Genomic DNA, 22,611 nt, shown 5'->3' on the forward strand with positions numbered 1-22,611 from the left:
TTCCACAAGAAATTTATGCATTTTGTCCTCCAAACGGCTACTTTCAACCTACGCGTTATGCTCTATTATATTTCTAGGTATTTTATCGGATTCGTTGGTAATCTTTTCCTGTACGTTGCCGAAGCATTTCAACGCTGGCAATGGGTGCCGAGTAAACAAATGTTTTTAAGTGCCCTAAAAATAAAAATCCAACGGATTTAAATCTGAGGAACAAGCAGCCCAGGCAACAAGACCTGCACAACATTTCCATCTCTTAGAGAATTATTTTTTAACTTTTTTACTCGCAACTGCAATATTGTCCAGTTTACCAACAATGTATATGATACAACTTTTGGTTGCCCAGTAATTAAGTATCAGATTCTTTATCGAATAATCTGTGTGTGATTCCTGCTATTTTTAACCAAAACGAGTAATTTTAGAAGACAATTTCCTCCCTACGTTAATACGTTGAAACAACAAAATTAGTGAAACGGATTCTGTTCGAATGTGATTAATTATTTACGTGACACGATGACGTTTCGATCCACTTCCTTGAGAACTTCGTCGAGTCTTCATACAGTATACAGACCGTGTGCTATGAATAAATAATTAATTCGCTAACAGAAGATCTCCGTTTCACTAATTTCGTTGTCCTAACATGTCAATAAGGAAGGGGTAAAATTGTCTTCTAAAATTACTTGTATCGGTTAAAAATAGTAGAAGTCATAAACACACAGATTTTTAATTATTGGAATAAATGATCCACATAACTTAAATGGTATTTTGAAGAACATTAGCTGTGTTAACGCGATTTCCTATTTCAAAAATTTTTGTAACTCGTAACAAGGCTGCTGTTGTTCTTTTCTCGATGTACAGTATACTTGCAGGAATATTTGCACTTAGTAAATAGAGGATGTTTTGCTACAGAGAACGGTAACAGGTGCCGTTTCTCGCGTGGTTCACGCGCAATAGTATTCCTCGTGATCTGCGTGAGAATAATAAGCAATGACTCGTACCACGTGCAACACACTATGACGTCGAGCCTTGACGTCGATAAGGTTAGTCTTATCGTTCCTGAAAACTTCGATCCCGAGACACTTTCTTCTCCAACCACGTCTTCGTCGTTTCATTTCCCGAAGATCTCCAAATAAAAAACAACGAGTAAAAGGAACAAATAAATGTGTCACTGAAAACAGAAATTCTCCGTGTATGAGTCGGTATGAGTGTTAGTTAATATCTTCAAGCGTGGTATATTAGAAAAATCTAAACTTTGGTATTGAATTATATCGAAATAAAATTTGAACTTAATTTTTTATTTTGATATAATAAAATACACAAATTTTGGAATCAAAGAAACGAAAATTAATTATCTTTCCCCTCTAGTTGAGGCCTCGGCTATTAAAAGCGAAAAAATTCGATGCGTTCTAATTAATAGCGGGAGCCGTTCTGTAACGACGTCGCCAGGTTTTTTTAATTACTTAAACGTGCCTTACATTTATTACACGGTCCGCTAAAAGCGCCGTTCGATCGATCCTCCCAATTTTACGCGCCCTTTTATCGTCACAAGGAACTTACACGCGTTCCATAAATTTTCCTGCGCGTTTACGCACGCCCGTACGTCGGTATGCGTCATCTTTTACGCAACGCTGGCTGCCCTTACCGTCCTTAGGATGTACTTGCCTTTCATTTATTTATAGCGAACTGTGTACCTGTGCAGACACGTGCAAAATATCTGCAACCGACGCGGACGATATTGCAAAGCGTTTGCTCGCCGAAGGCATTCAAAACCTCCAGTTCTTACGGCCGCATTTATCTTTTAATAAATGGTTGTCGCGCCTTCTTTCTAATCTATTAACGTAGGGCTTAAATGATGGATGTACGGATAGTAATATGCGTTGGTCGAATACAATGACGCGCAGAAAGAGCGTAACAGTTAAAAATTGTATTAAAAAAAAATATTCGTGTAATGAAGATAATTGTGCAAATGTGCAATGATAAATAGCCTAGCTTGTTCGATTGTTATATAAATAATAAAATAGCGGTGGTTTAATAACTCGATACGAACTAACAGACAAAAATTCCAAAACTGTGCAATCCGATTTAAGTTCGTGCAAGTCGAAATCGTTTGAAAATTTTGCAATTTTTGGAAAGATAGAATTTTATTTGTATGATCGATCACGACTTGCATGATAAAGTTGCGTCGATCATTTCGAATCGTAGCTGCTGGCATCTGGTTTCGTCCAGATCAAGCTCAGCGAGCAGCAGAAAATGCCGACGAGGATACAAGCGTCGTTTCCTTTTCATGTGGCAATGCAGTTACCTGCAATTCGTAGAGAAACACAATTGCGACGCCATAAGCTCTCCTGTGAAATTTCCACGACGAGCCCTAGGACGAGAGAACAATACGATTCTTTGTTACTTGGAATTAGACAGCCTTTCAGTAGCGACCAACCCATTAATATTGTCACTCGTAATCGAAGGTTTCTTTGTAATTTCACGGTAGATCGGTCTCTCGTTTTAGTCCTTCGTGTTCTACCTGGTGAATCATCGCGAGATACGACGAATGACTAATCGAAACCTGAAACTTTGGTGAGAGAGAATCGAAGAAAAGATAATTCTCACGCGGTTCGTGTAACAATGATCGATCCTTCGCCCCAGATATCGAATTTTCCTATAAATAGAAAGCCTCGAAAAACTCAATATCGACTCACAGCTCGACTCTTTGAAACTCAATTCTTCTAATTTAATTTCCTATTATTCTTGCATTTATTTGCTCTTCCATTGAGATTTTTATCTTTTCAATTAATTGCAAAAAGAAATTAAAGCTTAGATGTTTTCTGTTGTAATTCTATAATTTAAACTTGAATGATGGGGTCAGATGAATAATTAGATATCATTTCGGAATATATGTATTTTATTATGCACTATTGTAAATTGTCACGTGTCGCAGTATGTTTTTTTTTTCCACGACCACGTCGTTTCAATCACTTTGGAAAGTTTTTGTGGAATTTCGTCATTGTACCGAAATCGCAAGGCCTTGCGTCGAGAATTTTTGTAAACACCCAAACTACCACTAACGTCGAAATATACCTAACCCGTAGTCTGTTGACAATACGCGTTTGCCATCCAAGTTTTCTTTCAAGTCGCCTCTCAGTAAGGAGCTGGCAATGAGATATGTAAAATCGTCAATATTAAGAAATATTCAGACACTTCGCAATTCTCGTGTTGTCGCTTTCGAATCTTCTCTATGACGAAGGATAAAATAATCGAGGTATGTAGGTACATGTATTTTACATTTAAGCATCAGGGCTGGTTAACAAATCTATACAGTTTATTTGCCTAATTTATAACGTTTCTTGGATAATAAATCTTACTGAGAACGATGCCCAATTTCGACTTTATTTTAAATGTATTCAATCGATTTAGAACTCGGTTAGTTTCATGCAGTTTTTATTACGATACAGTTAGAATTTTTCGACTCCAATTCTGTTGATCAATATATTACTATACATAGATGTTATTCATATCTTCCTGCATTAGCAATTTTTCTTCGCGCCCTCTACTTGGAAAAACATTGACCTAATATTATGCATACGTGAATGCATAATTGCGTTAATTGGAGCATACTGAAGAAGGAAATATGTACCTCTATGTAAGAAAAACACAAACAATATTGAAAATTGTGGAAAATGTGATACAAGTATCGGTTCTAAATAATTTACGCAATAAAATAGAAGTCCAAATCCTAAATGTGCTACTTTTTCATTAAATACTTTTCATCAAATTAATTTTTGATCGCGAAAACATTCGTACGCGTTACTTACCATCCAATGTCATCATTCTCATTCAACCAATGGATCAGAGGGTTGCTCAGAATTTTAAATGCTATTGCAAAACTAATTTCATGAAGCATATGATTGGGCAATATTCAATATTTCACAATTAAAGTTGCTATATTTTAAAATTCCATCGACCAGGAGCATATGATTAATATTCTTCGTTTTTTAAAATAAAATGTTCAGTTGCGAGCAGGTTCTAAATTTTAAAATAACATATCTAAAACTTAATAACTAGTATCATCGAGAATGTTTCTATTCTTTCCATCGGTGCTCGATAAAATTGCATTTCCTCGATCTCTCTGTTTCTTATTTATCCTCGTTGTTTCTACTCTGAAAAAGAATTTTCTCAACGACGAACAGATCGAACGACACCCTGGGGGATAGAGCGTGTCGTTACTCGGCGAGTCCACTGTATCTCGATTCAAAAACGATTCCACGATCGATTTCTCTTACAAGACTCGAACATGCTCTATTCCGCTCACGACTTCCGTCACCCCCCGTCCAAGACGAGCGACGCGTCGTCCAAAAATACGTTCAACAGAGAAAGAGAGAGAGAGAGAGAGAGGAGAGTGGAGTGGAGGGGAGGAGGGGGCCTGCGAAGACCCAGAAAGTTTCCGCAGACCCTTCCGTGGAACGGTTCCCTCGGCGAGGACCTCGAAGGGCCTCTGTAAATTCCCCTCTCTCCCTGCCCCTCGGCAGGCACCGAATCCGCCCCTCGGCAGGCTGCATCGTGAACACGTGCAGGGAGGTTTAGCCGCTGCTCGGCCGTTGTGTGCGTGACGAAGGAAGACAGGGCCTACGCACACCGTGACGAGCGTAGTCTCACGCACGCTCGCAGCCGTCCGTCGTCGGCATCGTCCTCGTCGTAGACGTTCCTGCCCGCTGGATGTGTGTAGAGGGAGGGAGGGAGGCAAGGGTGGGAGGGAGGGAGGGTCGGGAACAGGCTCGACTGCTCCCCCTAATACTGCAGGATTGAATGGGCGAGGAGGGTGGTATTGGGTTCCCTCACCCCACTCCCACCACCCACACGCCGCTGCTCCCAACCCACCCGCGCCACCCACTTCTGTCCGCCTGCCACCCCGCCTGCCCACCCACTCGCCACCCGACTGCCGTCGAGGAAACAACCTGCAACCGAACCAGCAACCGACGTTTTCTCGAACAACGAATTTCCCCGTTGAGGCTCGCCAGGCGGTCGTCGTCGCCGTCCAAGAACCCGGTGAGTACCCAAGACAGTGTATCATCGTCCAGCGTCCACGGTGTGCGCGTCTCTCGGTGTCCGTCTCTCGCGCGCTGCCACGATTTTTCCTACCACGGCCCCCGACTCTCGGACCCTCTCTCTTTCTCCAACGTCATCCTTTCTTTCCTCCACTCTCCGATGTTCTCGTCGCGGTCGGTGCCGCTGTCACCGATCACCGTGGATCGTCCACGGTTTGCTGGCTTCCGCCGACACCGGTGTGCCCTGGAGCCTCCTCGCTGGCCGCGCTGCAAAAGAGAAACCGAATCGATGGGATACGACGTCGCGACGGCCCACGCGACGCGAGTGACTGCGACGCGGCGCGCGTATCGGGCACGGTCTAGAGAGAGACGGGTAGAACGGAGCACAGTGACGTGTGCATTCGACGCTCGGTGAACAACGTCGATCGGCCGTCGCCGCGAGTGTACGCGTCCCGTTATCGCGAGTGGATTCGCGCCTGCCTCCTCGTGCACAGGGCTACGAGATGCCGCGTGTGCGTGCCACGGCGGCTTCCTGCCCGTTCCCGCGTGTCGTCGTTCGCCGCGGGCCCGCAAAGTACCGCGATCCTCCGCGGCCCGGTGCAACAGCGGTATTGGACGCGAGGAATGGACGAACGGATCGCAGACGATAGACGACGAAACACTCGTGAGTCCGCGCGAAACCGCCTTCCGAGAGTGTACGACCGCTCATCGCGCGAAACGTTTCCGAATACGCCGCTACGTGGGCGCGTATACGTGCACGCGACTGCGCGCGCGCGTGGCCAGCGTCCTTGGTCAGTCGGTAATAATTTCCGGATGAATTTGAATGGCACACTGCGCGCGCCTTCTCTGGCTTCCCCCTCCACACGTCGTTTACCCCCACGCAGCGACTCCCCCACCATCGCTCTTTTGCGTTCAATGTCTATCTCTCTCCCCCCTCCCCTTCTTTCTCTTTTTTCTTCGTTACGTTCCCTCGAGCTGCGCTCACGTCCCTCCCTCAGGGACGACGCTCGTGCCACGGGCGCCCTATGGGATTTCCAATTTCGGACACAGGTGGGCATTTTATTTTACCAATACGCGGATCCGTGACGTTCGATCGATCGAACGGCTGAAATCTTTGCACGTTCGTTTTGTAATGTCCTTTACCGGTTACTCCGCCGATCGGAGGTTTTGTTTGGATAAGAAATTTGCATTCTTAGCGTTCGTTTTGTGTCGTACAGCCAGCAGAAGTCTGGCAACTTTTTGTCAGAGGACTATATTGTTCATCCATCTTTAAATCTCAGTCAAACCGAAGATGTAGCTTCTAGATCGCTCGATCTGTTTTCCCCAAAAGCTGCGTTTTGCTCTCTTCTTTATCGAGTTTCTTAATTTTTCGAAGCGCCCCGACGCCGGGCATCCACGCAAAGTCGGCCCTGCCCTCCCTGCTCTGGCCACCCGCATCACCCCTCCTGGGTAGTTGGTTTCTTCGGAGACAGGGGTGCTCAACCGACGCAGAAGCCGAGCACGCCTGGGGTCGCCACCCTCTCCGCCATCTGTCGCCTCCGCAGGACGCGTCCTCGATCGCTCGTTCGCTGTCGGAGGGGTAATATTGATTTATTTCGTCGCTGTTAACCCCTTCCACGTAGCGAACTCTCTTGCTCACCCCTAACGGTACTTGTTGGCAGGCTGGGGTTGCCATCTCCCTCCACGTTTTCCATTCCCGACGTCCGATCAATACGCGCAGCCTTCTTCCTCATTCCGGACGGCACCCCGCCGAAAAACCGTGTTACGTCGTCGCCGAGATCGAAATCAATCCACACGGCCTCGTGGGGGCGGAGATCGAGGCTCGATGCGCGTCCAACGGGGCCGAATCAACTGGTTAACCGAGTAGCTTTTTGTCAGGATTGACTGGAACAGATAGAAACTGGTAATGATTAACCCTTTCGCTTCGACGAGCGGCGTAACCGAATAGAAACCGATTAGAGTGGTGCACGTGGATTTCGATGGAGCCGAGGGGCAGAAATCAGGGAAAAATTGCTGACCCGTTATAGAGAGCTTTGCTCGGATAATTAGGAACCGAATTAAACATTTTGCTCCTTTATTCGAAACAGAGCTAATCAGGGTTGCTTTGTGTTTATGATCGATGCATCACCCAATGATTCACCCTCTTGGAAAGAATTTTAAAAGATTAGAGATACATTCTTACTTGTTTATCTTTTATTCGTTGTTTAATATTATTAATGTACGTGGATCGAGTTAATTATTAGAAGCATTGGTAGCTATTTGAATTAGATTTGGAGAGAAGAAATCTGTTGCAGCGTCTGGATATTTGACTTGATTGGAACAGCCTGGGTGAGCGATAGATTCGAGTTTCAAGCTTGCTATAGTAAACCATGTGGTCGGTTTCTTTCACCCTCCCTGGCAGTCATTTTAGGGTTCGAAAATGCAGACAGTTTTCAGACTTAAGAGACCCTTTTAAGCACGTTAGTGTAGAATCGTGGCGATTTATATTCAGTTAATATACGCGTTAGCATCGTTAACCACGTATATTGTTACTTCTTATAAATAAGTAGTTTCCAAACTTCTTGTGAGACAGCATAAAAGACAAAAATTCTGTGCTCGAGATAAGTGGTTTGCAATGGTATACAAAACGTATATTCTAACAGGTGGTAAAATTTTGAATAGTTCTGGCATATAAAATTTTAATAGCCCATCATTTTATAGGTCCCAGGTAATATTCTTTTATTTTTTATCTATATCATTTAAAAGTAACGTTGTTATTTTACAAACTGTTTCAAAACGTTGAAAAATATTTAATTTTCTTACATGGATTGTCAATACAGAACATGTACAGGATTCTCGATCGGTTTCTAGTATCCCTTCCACTGAATTCACCCCAATGTTTGTTCCAGCTAGGGGATGGAATTGGCGTAGGGTGATCGTGTTTTAGATAATTACGTTCGGGATTACGTTGAATGCGCGTAATCGAGTAACTAACATCGACGATTCTTGAATGTTAATCACGAAGATCGTTAAGAGGTTGTTTACGACCTCCGGAATTTGGGAAAACGATTTTTAGAATATTTTTTAACATAGAACTCTTCAGGAATATTTGGTCAGAGATTAGGTGACCACGTGAATACGTTTATTGTTAAAGAAATAAATCGTCCTCAGAGATTAAAAATAAATCTTTTCACAGCTGTGGCTATAGTAAAGCACTTTGATAAGCTCGTGTTGCTTTTATTATTGTTGTCAATGGGTCAAAATCGATCCCTGAGTCCGCTGAGCGAAAGTCAATGGGTCAATATAGATTTCAACCGAGAATGTCGATGAATTTCTTCGTTTTCTATAATCCCATTTGAGAAAGGTCAGTAGCAATAACTTGAAAGAAATACTTCCCGTGGTATCGCGAGAACGAAGCACCACTCTGTCGTGCAAATGCTGCTGTGTAGGAAACGGTGCGCTCTTGTTCAAGTTCCAAGTGAAAATCGATACCACTTTTCAGCGAGCCACTAAATTGTACCACGGTCCAAAGGCGAAAGATTTCCCGTTCATGAATATTTAACGCTTTGTAGCACAATCAAGCCTGGATTTTTCACCCCTCCGGTCTTTTCACGAAGACGCGAATCGAGAGACGAGTCGCGACTGCTCACGCTCAAGTGAATTACAAAGTGGCCTTAACTTCGATCGAGTTTCTCGAGATCCTCGAGAAATATCCGTAATTGTTCCGCCGTTCCTTCTTCGTTCCCGCGATTCCCTTTTAAAAGGACGCCGTGTCGCCCCGAGTGCTCTCCCAACATCGAACGTACACCCAAACTTCTCGCGAAGAGTCGTTACCCACATGGTCGTGACAGGAAGGTGAAAATTTTAATTAGACGTCAACTCTGCTCAACGTTGTCGTCGATCCCGTCGAATCGGAATTTTTTAAAAATTTACATTTTCTTAGAAAACCTTTGCAATCAAAATTCCCCCCCAGGAACTGGTTTCAACCAATCTTGAATATCTTCAAATTATTCTAACTCGGTGTTTGGCTTAATCAGGCGTCTTTTGAGTTCCGATCAAAGTCCCGTTACCACCAGTGTCGGAGGAACGATCGTCTCCAGGGTGCAAGGGCGCATCCAGCGCGCATAATAATTACTCGGCGCCAGCGTACATGATTTCCGAGGGCCTAATTGAAGATCCGTACCGTCGATCGGTGCCTCTAAACGGTCTGTAACAACCCTGATTCTAATCCCATCGCGCCACTCCAGCGGAGAATCTCGTTAACGCCTCCGATACCGAGTTTCGCGTCGCTGCGAGTTCCTGTCGTCGCGAGAAATGCTTTTCCAGGATCGACGGCTACCCTTAAGCCGCGTTTGCGCCTGGAAAAATCTCTGTTCCGAATTCTTTATTTCTTTGGGACAAAATAAAAGACTCTAACAAGGTCAGGGATCGTGTATAATAAGTTTGCATTATTAAATTGTAATATAGAGCAAATTGCAGTGACACTGTATCCTCAGCGTAAGGGTCGAGATCCACCAGTAGGCTATTATTAAATTTAACCCAAGGAACTTTTTTTTATCTTTACTTATACATGAAACTAAAGCGCTGCACACGTTCTAAAGTAAAGTGGGAAGAGTCAGAGAAAGTAGACGCGAAACGTCGTTTATACGCGACTCGATTCCCGATCCTGTTTCACGGGGTTGCACATTCCTGCAAGCGTTTACGCGATCCCCCGAGTTCAGAGTCGGGCGTTACGGATTGTTTTCGGTATTTACCGTTACGACGAATCAATTCTTGCGGTGCATCGGTTTGGAATTGGAGCGTCGCCTCTGAGCGCAAGATGTTTCAGCGAGTCGCAGCTGAATGTATAGAAGATAAGAACGTGGATGGATTGAAGGGGGTTAGGAAGGGGGAGGAGTCAATGAAGCGAGCAGAGATTGCAGAGAAGCGTACCGAGAACTCGTAAGAAGTTCGCGTCGAAATGGTTGTTCCGTTGTGGCGGAAGATCGATGCGTAAATATAAATATAAAAATACGCCGCGGCGGCTGGAAATTTTCCATTATTTCCCGAAGCAACGATATCCGGCCGATTAAATACCGTCCATTATTTTTTACCATTGCTTCGACGCGTCTCGTAGTTTCGAAAAATTGAACTACCGCGGGGAAACAATATTTCGCGCGCCACGCTCCGATAACGTCATAATCCCGCGCGGGGATCGACTTCATTCGGAACTGGGACGTAAATCCAAACGAATTTACACGATAATGCACTCCGTCGAGACCCTCGAGGCTCGATACCTGAGATGCAATACTTATATTCGTCCTCCGAAAGCGTAGCTACTAAATAAACAATTTAACGCCATTACGTTTTTTCGATGCTTTCAGCGAAACGGGAGCGCTACGCGAGGGAAATCTTATTTTTGTACGAATTGCTTTAAATTCGTAGTGGATAAAACAGTGTTGGATATTTATTCCCTTGATTTTCCTGAAAGTCTTTTCAAGGGGGCGTAATTAATTCTCAAAAAATATTTCAGACAAAAGCTGTTTGAGTTTTGTCCACTTCCATGACAAAACAATAATACTTGAGCGTCTCTTATTGGGAAACTTCTCACACCCCCGGGGCCGTGCGTCTATATTACCTAACAACTAATAAGGGTGGATAACAATCGGGTCCGGATGTCTCTACTTATGCAAATCAGTCGTTTAACCCGAGAGGAAAAGTTAAATCGCGGAAGCGTACCGCCTTGGAAAGATTTAATTAAGATTCGATGACCCAATTAGGGTCGACCCTTTCATCGATTCAGCCCCAATTACCCCGCAGGAAGGGTTGCGTTCTTGAGCAAGCGAAAAGAATATACACGGGGAAGAGAAACGGCGCGAACGGTTTGTAAAGTTTAGGTCGGAAGCGTAGAAACGTTTGGGAAACAGAACGAGGGGGGAGGGTTTCGTGGATTATTAGTTGCAACCCGACTTAAAGTTGGAACTTCTTACGCAGGTAGACGAACGGGGAGGGCTCATTGTTCCGTGGATAGTTTGTGACCGCTGGGAACTTCAAAAATGGAGGGCAGCGGCACGGGAATTAGCAGGCTGGACTGCTATGAAGACATGTTCAAGGAAATAACCAGGAAACTGTATGGGGAAGATCCTGATCATCGAAGTAAGATCATTACTTAATCTATTTATTTGAATAAATGTAAAGACCATTCGTTCAGGTAATTAATAATGCACTGTTTCAAATGGTAAATAGTAAATAATCTATCTTGCTTTAAATCGTGGACATACATTATAAAATACAAGCAGATAATTGTACGATTGCGTATTTATTTACTATTTTTAATATTAAACTTGTTGAGTTTAAATATCCGCTAATTTTCGTATTAATATTTCATTTTTCGGATTTACAGAATATTTTTATTTAGAACACTTTCATTATTCTGCGCGTGGAATTATTCCACTTAAATTCAATCTGAAAAATGTTAATTAAATTACTATTGAAATTCATCGAGCAGAGTATATTTAATATTAATATTCTGTGAAGGAGAATTCTAAATATTTATTTTTCATCATTTTTATACACGTTTCGCTTACAGGGTAAATATTCTGTAATAATAATGAGAACACCGTATATTCACGAGCAATTCATAGACGCCTGAAACATTTACCTTAACGTGGTCGTTTTCAGTATAAACAGTTCCTAAATAATCCAGCTTTCACGTCATAATGTTGGCGCTTTGCGGGCATTATTTAAAGAATACAGTGGTAAAATGGTATAAGTACCACCGGGTAGTAATTAAAAGATAATATTTTGTAGAATTAAGGCACCGTTGGATGTAAATTACCTCGCGCTTTCTGAAATAATATTATAATTTCATATTCATCAGTGCTGAATGCGATGATATCCTAGGACGACGTTAATTACAAAATAATATTTCTGCAGAATTGAAGTGCTTCTAAGTAAAATACATTTCGGATGTGATACTGTGGCATCGCGTACATCATAATAAAGGCAATGCAACTGCTAATGAAATTTAAATTTAGGAGAATATTTAAATAGTTTTTTTCGAAGTAGGTCATCGGGATTCCAGAAATTAATTGAAATCGATATGCTCCGAGCAAAGCCTCTCCTCCCAACAACAAACTAATTTTCTTTCCATGAAAATGGGAATAAAAATTGCTGGGGAATATCGAGCTTTTTTATTTTCTTTTTTTGTAAGAAAATATGGGGAATAATATTATCGATTAAATGGAGATAAGTAAAAAAAACAATTCACTATTTTCGCTTGACGCAGCATCGAGCGTGCAGAACGAGTTCGAAACGTCCGTGTCGTACAAGAACGACGACGATACCGGAAACGGAACCGACGGAAGCGACGATGGAAACTGGACGTGCGAAGAGGAGCCGCTTAAAGGAACCGATGGAAGCAGAATCGCGGCTTATCATTCGGGGAAAACTACATGGAGATGTTATGAATGCGGTTAGTATTCTTTCTTTACCAAGCAATTCTTTTTTTACATTCTATTCAATTCATTCTCAAAGAAAAATTGTAAAGAAAATTTAAACATAACATTCATACACGTTTCTGTCTTCATCATTAGGGAGTTTTAAAAGATGTTTCTGTCATTCAGAAATAAATTTAAAATATTGTGCATATTACGATTATAAACGAAGCAATAATGGCGCACAAAAAAATTGTAATTTATTCTTTTTAGAGTACCCTGATCGAATATTAATGCGAGTCGCCGTATTTTACAGTGCGGTGGCTTCAAATTATTTTAAATTTAAATGTTAAAACGTATCCAAACATCTCCGTCAATTTTCCACGCTTTGTCGACAAAGCACGACGATGAATAGATCTCGTTTGGCCGTGAATCGAATTAATTCGAGCCACTTTTCGCGACAAAGGCAACCAGTTATAACGGTTTGTGCCCCGACTTTGAGTTTTTCCCGAATCGGGAGCAGGACGCTCGAAGTAATTATTATAACAACGTTGTAGAGACGACGGGAACGAATAGCGTCGGAATAACGGGTCAGCAGGCACGAAAGGACCCGGGGCGGTGGGAGGTCTAAATTGAGACGGAATTGAAGACGTAAACAATAACGAAACGTAGCCTCGCTAAACTGCGCGGGTCCTTTTCCAACACAAAGGCAGTTTTATTGTCCCGTGCCGAGCGTTTGGCCGGGTAATTTCCAGCGTTTGGCCGGGTAATTTCCAGCGTTTCGTGACAGAGAGTCGATTTAAGGATTCTGCTGGCATTGTAAACAGGGAAACTGTCGCAAAAAATAATGCCCGCTTGCGACGAGAACTGTTTGGCGTGGTTCTCGACCCTAGCTATCCCTAAGCTGACAGATTACTGCCTTTGTGTTGCGAACGTGTCGCGTTCGAGGACTGTTGACACTGTTAAAGATGTCCATTCGATTCGTTTCCTTTCGAATTCATCTAAGCAAACGAATTATTACGCCTGTATTCTAAATTTCTGTCCGTAACTAATATACAAAAGCTGTAACTAAATATTATATAAACACAATTTCAAACTAAACATCGAGGATCAATTCTTCGTATCGATGCGAAACGAAAAGTCCTTTTCAGTTTTACGATCTGATGCTTCGTTGCCAGGATATAGGCGGATGAAGTTTTCGAGCGATCATCGCGTGTGATCGTAGGCGCACGCGCAGACGCGCGATCGGTAAACAAGTGGCGCACGCTGGAAGTTGTAACTTTAATTATCGATATCTCTCTAACGAAGCATCAGATTGTAAAGTGTCAGGGGACTTTTCGATTTCTTTTCCTACGAAGATTCGAACCCCAGCGAAAGAATTCACATTTTTCTTATTATTCCGCAAACGTTGACGTCATCTTAGGTGAGTCATCGTCAGTCTCGCTGAGACAGCGTCGATGTAAACATGGTAGGTGACACGCTTGTCGGTGACTCGATAGACGATCTCAAGTTTCCAAAATTCTACCTGTGTAAATTGACGCGTATCATTGTTGTTTAGGCGACGTAATGGGCGGCGGGCCACGCGACGTGGCCGAGCATTTTATGGAACTTCATTCATCGAGGATTCTCGCCGACGACAGCAGAAACAGACACTACTCGCCGCACAAGGACTACCTGCAGTCCGAGCTGAAAATCGACGACGTGATTTCGTATCTGGAGAGGTTACGGGAGCGCGCCGAGCGAGTCGCCCCGCCATCCAGGCGAACGCAGGAAACACAAACTGTTCCTGCCGCTTTATTACCGGTTACGTCGACCTTCCTCCTGCAGGAGTTGCCGTCCTCCCCTGCCCCGCAACATTTGCATCAGGTATAACTTATAAAGAAATTATATCTAAGAAATTAGACGTAGACTAATGAATTTAGACTTTTCAGACCTTGAGAAATTAGTAGTTATGTCAATATTATCCATTTTATTAGGATAGTCCAGTGACCAATTTTTGCCACTTTTGGAAGAATTTCTCTCATTAATTCTTTTGGACCTGGCAGTTAAAGTTAATATATTTTTTCTGTTAACGAAGCTATAGTGAAGATCAGCAATGTGACTGAAACCTCATACAGAGCTAGATAAATTTCATTCAGAATAAATAATAAATTATTTCAAGTAGCAATTCTACAGTAGTACCAATTTTATGTATTTGTTAAAATTTCATACTTTGATGTTCTTAATTTCTTGTATTGTAGAAGATACTGATCACAAGAAGTACATTGCGAATCAAAGTACATCTGACTCTGCAGGCGCTTACAATGCTGTTCTCCACTATAGTCGAATACCTGTAGGTGTAATTAACGATCCGTCCGAAACAATGAACGATATTAATTCGAATAGATCGTAGCGATATATTTAAAGTTCACTTAAAATGTAAAAATTTGAATATTGTACTTTGCTTCGAGGCAAGCAAATTTCGTAATGTATACGTTTAACTCCTAGAACAACGAAGTATTATTTGATGTCACGTTCAAAGGGCTTTGGTGCAAAGCCATCTCGCATTATCAGCTGCAAATTGAATTGTTTCGTTCTTGTATTCCTGTTACAATAAGATACGATCGTTTCAACGCGAATTAATTAAATCGTATTCTAATGCGACAAGAATACAAACACGATGCAATTCTATCTGTAATAACGTGTGCACGAATAGAAGCTAAACAGGTCCAGCCCTTCGACGTTACTAATTACAAATTTAATTGTCCAGTTTGCTATTCAATACGAAACACTGTATTGCTACAACTATTCAAATTAATCCTCTGCCGCGATATGACACGCAGCGTAGAGTAAATAATATTGCAATATTCCAGAGCACAGCGACAATGCCGACGTCAGCCGCGGTGTCCGTGAACGTGAAACGGTATACCTGTCCATACTGCCCTTATGGCACCGATCGTCGCGATCTCTACACCCGCCACGAGAACATCCACCGAGAGGAAAAGCCATTCCATTGTTACATCTGCTACAAACCGTTCAATCGCGCCGACCATGTGAAGAAACATTTCCTGAGGATGCATCGTGAGCACAATTACGAGCTGTCCAGGATACGCAGACTCGCTGGATCCAGCACGCCCAAGCTTCTGAAGCAGGAACCGGGCACCGGGGCAACCGGAAACGCGAACTCGAACGGGCAACAGCAGCAGCAGCAGCAACAACAACAGCAACAGCAGCAACAACAGCACACGAGCTACACTTCCGGATTTAACGATAGCAAGAGTTTCCAGTTGCAGCCGAATCCCGGAAACGGGACCACGGCCACCGCGGCTGGAATCTATCAAGCCACGTCCATGCCCGTTCCTAGCATCATGCAACCGGAAGCTACCAACTGTGCTACGGGAAGGAGGGTGCAGAACGGGGGGTGCAACAGCAAGAGTCATCTGAAGGGTAGTTCCAAGGGAGCTCAAGAGCGAAGGTGAGACTTCTCGTGGAAGATGTTGTTCTTCCTTGAATCAGATATTTAATTTAATCAGGAAATTTATTGAACTGGTAAGTGGTATCGAAACAAGAACTTGCTAGTTTGCAGAGCAAACTATAAAACTTCTGAGCTCTCTGCAATTAGTTGTATCTAAAAATTGAAGGAGGTTGTAATGATCGATCTATGATAAAAAGATATTGTAATATAGTTTCAACACGCTTCATAGGGAACTGACATTTAGAGGGGATCAGAGTTTTCGACTGAGGCATTTATGTTTTTCAGGTATACTTGTTGCTACTGTTCCTGGAGCGGCGTGGACAACTGGTGCCTGAAACGACACCTCAACACTCATTTGAAGCCCTTCGCGTGCACCCTCTGCGAGTACAAAGCTGCACGCGCTGAACGTCTAGCAACACACGTGCTGAAAGTGCACAACAGGCGGCAATGCTCGAGGTGCTCCTTCCTCGGCGAAGATGCGGCACAGCTGCAGATGCATCAGCTGCATGTGCATCGTGTGAGCAGCGCGAACGCACCTGCAGCCTCCACGGCACAGGTTGCGCCGCCACCCAATAATCGCCATCAGCAACCCTTGCAGTAAGGATTTTTTTCTTTCTTTCCCAACCTAACGCCTTATTCCGCAATACGACTTTGGTTCAGGTAGAATATTTTATGAATTTCCAATGTGAAAATATCGATTGATTTAGGAGACTCGATTACTCGATTATTTATTGCTAGTTGGGTTGTGTTTCTCTATAGTCATAAACTAAATTTAAATATTTTGTGGAGTATTTTTTGAAATAATAAAATTCAAGTTACTCAGTCACTCACAAGAATATACAACCACAAAGAGTAACATGTTTCCAACGATTTTTTCGGTTGCGTCGCGCTCGCTGTACAAATTAGTTATTTCTTGTTTCAAAGACCGTCGAAAATCCCCGTCGTACAAATTGGACAGTGTCTGGCAACTTTGACCTGTCATCCGTTGGTCGTAATCGTTCGAAAACCGTACCAGCGACAGGATAACGAAACTCGTCGACGAAACAACCCTTCCAATTCGTAACATTTTTCTCGGGAGGAGCCGTTAATTGAAGTCGAATCGAACAGTTTCCGCGCTACGACGTCCCGTAAATTTCGTCCGCGCGTCGTGTTTGGTTTAGCTGGCCGCGGTTTGGCCATTCGCGCAGGCTGACGCGGTTCCAACAACGTCGCGTCCCGGAAATTCATTAAAACGATTTAATTGGAAGTCGATCGCACGACTAATCCTACCCGTTACTTTTTCCGCGCGCGAGCAAACGCCGTGTAACGAGCGGTCGCTGGATTTAAACTTCAATCCGGGACCGGCACTGCCGCATGTTTCTCTTTCTCGTTAGTACAGTTTAAACGAAATCATTTCTGTCGGGCAAATTTACCGTCGCGCGTGACGAGCCCGATAAATAATCGGGGATCGAGAAACGGGCGGTCGATCGAGGCTCGATTTTGAGACGAATCGGTTTGTTTCGGTATATTCTATTTCGCAACTGAATTACGCGCCATTGTTTGCGACGAGTAAATATTCGTCGAGCGTAGAAATTACATTAGCGTTTACCGATATCAAATTGCGTTCGGAATTATTTTACCCGATACAAGTTTGTTGTGGAATTTTCGAGGCGGAATTGGTTACGATGTCTCACAGTTGCTTCAAGTTTTCTGGAAATATTTCGTTAAATGGGTCATTTTTCGCGAACTTGAAGATCAGAGTCGTATCGTGGCGGGTCGATGAATTACGAGGGCACTCATTTATCGTTAATTGTCAAATTTATAGCCCCGCGGGAGGAGGCAGGCCGCCACCTGGTCCGCCAGTTTTTCCAGCACCAGCCCCAGCGATCGCACCTGCTACCACCGTGATACCACCGACAACGATACTCGGGTAAGTATCCTGACGTCCCCGTTGCCCGTGCTACTTATTTGCTTTTATTTTGTTCACTGCAATTGACACTTTCGTACACACGTCTATCAACCACTGAAATCATCTTCCACAAACGATAGATTCGAATTTTATTGGCACGAGGGGGGGGTTGTGATGCTGGATGGCCTACAAATACAAAACAAAACACTTTTCTGTCGAATATTCGAATTGGAATAACCGAATAAATGAAAATAGGGCGAAGGAATTGTTTTCGTGAACGCGACGCAAAATTAATCGGTGGATAGATCCATCAGTGGTTCGTTTATTTGTGTTTCGCTATATCGAAGTGTCAAGTTGCCGGTGATGATTGTCAGGAACGAAAATGAATTACTTTATCACCGTTATGATAATATCGCTTCGCGTGCTTTTAAGTTGCGAGTGCGATTCCCGCGCTTTTTTTTTTTTAATTTGATCATTCATCTTGTTGGGTCGATGTTGATCAACAGCAGGTCGCGGACTGAATTTGGTTAGATTAAACCATGCGAAAGAACTTGTTAAGGAATAACGATTTTGGTGATTTTGCGTTAACTTTCTACAAACCTTCTAATAAATTTATGGTAGGGTATGTATCCTTTAAAAAATTGTTTAAGGCAGATCTAAACAATATTTTCCTAAAAGGTATTAAACGAAGAACAGAATTTTAAATACAGATTATCTTGGAAACCCTTTCAGATGGTTATGATACTGCAATTGGCGAAGTAGATCATGGTATTGTACATTATATTTATTCTATATAATAATTTTATTAAAATCTGGCACTATTTCAAAAAAACTCGTGACTCCAGTTTGGTTGTCGAATGAATTTTTATTTCAATTATTTCTTGAACCAGCTCGAACACAGGGAACAATAGTCATCCCTGTATAAGTATACGAAGAGAATTTTTCCAGAAGATCCATCGATAGTTTTCCTTTGACCACTCAAAAAAAAACGAAGATTGAGAAACATTGACTTAGCCTCCTAACAGTTAACGCAAGCTTATCCCAATCGTAAGTTTCGATATTTCCATTAAAGCCTCATCGTTCTGAAATTGGTCATTCGATAACACTCACGACCTGCCGGCTGAAGTCGCTCGTCACCCGCCTCTCCTCCCCTCCTCTCCAATTTTCTGTTACGTTGCAGCGTCATTTTTTGGTTGAACGTTTTTCTTTTCCGTTCGCGCACGTGCACGCTTCGTTTGTTTGCTTTCGATGTTGCCCAGGACACGCGTGGCCCTGTCAAAAAACAAAAAAAAAAAATACAATACACGTGCACGTCAGATGGACACAGTCCTCCGCGTGGCCCTCGCTTATTTTATTCACACCGTTGTTGTTCCACGTGTTGTTTCTGTATCTCTATCTATCTGTCTATCTTCGAAACGTACCGTCGCACGGGTGTCGATTGGCAGAAAAATGACGCGAACGTAACTTATGGAACAGTGCCGCGGTGGTTGCAGCCACGAGATGGTAAACTCCCCTGCAACTGCAGCGACAATGGCGTACCCGACATTGGAAGAGGAGAGGCGGTCGAGCGGTGTACGTCGCGACGACGTCAACGACCAAGACCCCGACCACGACACCGTCATCGACGACCCCGAGTGTGCTAGTCGCGGCTTGGGTCGCGACCACGACCTCCCGTCGCGGCCAGTTCACGGGCAGTTCGACGTCGGCCACGAGCAGCCCGACGAACGCGGTTGCAGCGCCGGATCACTGCCAGACACTGCTACTATACTTAATCGTGATTTTGCGTGCAGCTTCCGAGCCATGCTCCAGGAATACCGGTCCACCGTGGAGTCGGAGTGTCCCTGGGCAGCGAACAGCCAGAGCAAACCCAATGAGAGGCGATCGAGGAAGCAGAGCCAACCGAGGAAGGTGACGTGTACCCAAGAGTTCGAGGACGACGACCTGACCGGTTTAGAGCTCGACCCGCAGGACGAGAGGCAGGATGACGCGACCAAACACGAGAAGGCGGCTGTCAGGATCAACGAGCTCAGGAATAGGTGTCGATACCGATCGACAGGTCAAAGGTTGCTCAGGTGTCGTCTGTGCCCCGTAGACTCCCCGGCCAGGGGTTCGATCTGTCGACCCTATCACACCAAGGCCTCCCTCGCGCTTCACAAGCTCTGGAGACACGGTACTCGTAAGAGGTTCCTGAAGACCTGCGCGTCCAAGGATCGTCCTCTGTCGCAGGTCTCCTCCATCACGCTCAAGGCTACCGTGTTCACCAGCCCAAGTTATGGTTATCACAGATAACACCTGGTGAACGCCGCTACGCGCAAATTGTTCTACCGATTTCTGGGGGCGTAGCCATTTTGGGCCATCGGGCAAGGTGGACGTCGAAACTAGGGCTGGGAGTTCTCGAAGTTGAATATAGGTACTCGAATGTCTCGGTATATTATTGTTCGAATATTCGAGTAGTCTGATATCGTTATTCGAGCGACTGAGTATTCAAATATATTAATATTCAAATACCTGAGTATTATAATATTTGAATATTTCGGTATAAGAATATCTGAGTATTCGAGTACCGTAGTTCAGGTTGTTCAGAATTCGAATATTTGGGTAGACAAATATCACTATTCGGGTATCCGAGTATTTCAATATTATTATAAATAATTTACCATTAGAGTAGAGTATTCGAATACCATTGTTCAAGTATTTGAATGTTCGAATGCTATTAGTGGAATAATGAATATTGGACATCATTATTCAATTAATGAAATAGTCGAATATCATTATTTCGACTTCTGAGTATTCGAAGTATTCAAATATTTTGGCATTCGAATACTACTATTCGAATAGCAACACATATGATAGAAACGGATATCACAAATATTAATGATATTCCAGCAATTCGATACAAAGATACTTAATAAGAGATATCGAAAGCTGTCAAAATCTAAAGCATTTAGTATCATCTTTGATACTTTTGAACTGATTTCTGATCGATATCAGTACAAAAATACAATCTATTCATTTTGAAATGAACAGTGGAAGATTGTTGCAATCAAGAAAAAAAGTTTTTACTTTTGGTTAATTTGATTTTATTTTTTATTTTTGATACATTCACTATTATATTAAACTACATTAATATTTTCATACATACTAAAACAATTTAATATGAAACGATACTTTATTACCACCATAACAACATACCACATCACACGAGTGAGATACTACGAACAAAATAATTAGAATAATATTCGAATAGTCAAATATTCGAATGAAGAAAAATTCGACTAGTCGAGCCCTAGTCGATACGTGTTACTCATCTTCGATCGGTGATAATTTTAGTTCTTCCAAAGGGGATGACAAAGTTCTCGAGGAAGAATTTTGTCGAAGTTTGTGATGTTGTGTAAATTGTGGGTGAATTCTTAGTTAATTGATTCTTGAGGGTTGGGACTACTCGTTGCATTCTTTTGTGTTCGAATACTTGAGTACTCGAATATTTTGTCCATTGGATGCATTTCTGATACTTGAATACTTCAAATAGAAATCCAATACCTACGAAATATTCGAATACTAAATTACTCGAATTCCAGTCCGATTCTTGAGGCGTCCTTCGACGTCCACCGCTTAAAAATTTCTGGATTCAGGGTATTTGGTACGTTCCATTGCATCGGAGTCCCTTTCATGCTTTCGAGGAACTAATTCAACGAGACGAGGCTCGGTTTTTTTGGGGGAAAAACTTTAGTGTTTCTAGGACTCTGGACCACGTTTCCGCTAGTGAATCTCTGACAAGTGATCTTTAACCGATTTCTAATCGCGGTGAAACGCCGACGTTGCTCACAGAGCGTCGATTCGGTCGAATCCGAATCCGAATCCGACGTTGAGAAAGCCGAGTGATAGGAGAGACATTTCGCCGGAACCAACGAAACCGATAGATAGAAAAGTATTTCGCAGAGAATGACGGTCGTGGTCGATAACAGAAACGAATTACGTCACCGAAGGGAGAATGCTAGCTTTAAGTAACTAAGAGTAAAAAATAAAGCAGCGAAACCATTAGAATAAGAAACGACTAATCGAAAGTACCTTGATACGCGTCTCCTCGCGGGCTCTCAATCACGTTTGTTCGAACCTAGGTCCCGTCACGATAACGACTAAATTGTAAGTAGAGGCGGGAAACACAAAGCTAAACGCACCGTGACGATATTTTCATGTAAAGATACAAACCGCAAACTAACGATGCTAATTCGATGATCGTCTCTAGTCGATGTCTTGTGCATTTTGTCCATCGTCCATCTGTAATTTCGTAAGGGTTGCTTTTCGTTTTTCGATCAATGGAGTCGTTCACGAGTCGTGGGAGGTGTTTGGCACAGTTCTGGGACCGTTCCTCGAATTTTTCGGAATTCGAATACTCCGTGAATACAATTCCAATATCGTTCAAATATTTTCTGCATCGATCAAGTATTAAGTTCATTGTTCGTTTTCAAAATCGAAGCTAACGATATTAATAGTACTCGACCAATTTAAATGTTCGAAGTTTATCTAGAATATTTGTAGAATTTGAATATCTGTGAATTATTCGAATGGTCCCAGCCAAAATTTGGAACGAACCCTGTAGCTAAGAGAGAATGAGGATCGGGCCACGCGGCTGCTGTAACGCGTTCAGGCCGGGCGAGCATGATTTTTATATAAGGGATATTTGTACAAAAACCACTATCTTGTTTACGTTATTATATGAAATATATTATATCTATTGTACTTGAACAGAGGACGCGAGAACCCGGTTGAATGTAGGCTTCCAGAGACGAAATCGCGTCGCCGGGACTCTGGGACTCTGCGGTTTCCGGTCTTTCATTTTAC

General features: G+C 43.0%; 1 protein-coding gene across 3 annotated transcripts; it reads left to right on the plus strand.

Moving 5' to 3' along the window:
* Positions 1 to 3,142: 3,142 nt before the first annotated feature.
* Positions 3,143 to 21,969, plus strand: LOC122398662. 3 transcript variants are annotated; one of them, XM_043398744.1, is made up of 8 exons: positions 3,143 to 3,250; positions 10,986 to 11,147; positions 12,280 to 12,465; positions 13,986 to 14,293; positions 15,280 to 15,881; positions 16,167 to 16,478; positions 17,686 to 17,790; positions 19,263 to 21,969. In XM_043398744.1, exons 2-8 carry the CDS (start codon positions 11,048 to 11,050, stop codon positions 20,056 to 20,058), a joined length of 2,409 nt encoding a protein of 802 aa, XP_043254679.1. In that variant the 5' UTR covers positions 3,143 to 3,250; positions 10,986 to 11,047; the 3' UTR covers positions 20,059 to 21,969. The 3 variants fall into 3 exon arrangements, with proteins under 3 accessions (XP_043254679.1, XP_043254678.1, XP_043254680.1); XM_043398743.1 differs by lacking the exon at positions 3,143 to 3,250 and adding an exon at positions 5,194 to 5,697; XM_043398745.1 differs by lacking the exon at positions 3,143 to 3,250 and adding an exon at positions 5,194 to 5,697 and having other exon boundaries at positions 19,560 to 21,969.
* Positions 21,970 to 22,611: the final 642 nt, after the last annotated feature.

Source organism: Colletes gigas, unplaced genomic scaffold, assembly GCF_013123115.1.
Source record: "Colletes gigas isolate AHSC1104 unplaced genomic scaffold, ASM1312311v1 Colletes_gigas_Sc00012, whole genome shotgun sequence".
NCBI classification, from domain to species: domain Eukaryota; kingdom Metazoa; phylum Arthropoda; class Insecta; order Hymenoptera; family Colletidae; genus Colletes; species Colletes gigas.

Excerpts from the sequence above, each read along its gene's own strand:
- LOC122398662 (XM_043398744.1), top strand. The coding sequence starts at position 11,048 with ATGGAGGGCAGCGGCACGGGAATTAGCAGGCTGGACTGCTATGAAGAC. Across the intron at positions 12,466-13,985 it reads ATGGAGATGTTATGAATGCG|GCGACGTAATGGGCGGCGGG; the intron begins GTTAGTATTCTT and ends ATTGTTGTTTAG. Across the intron at positions 15,882-16,166 it reads AAGGGAGCTCAAGAGCGAAG|GTATACTTGTTGCTACTGTT; the intron begins GTGAGACTTCTC and ends TATGTTTTTCAG.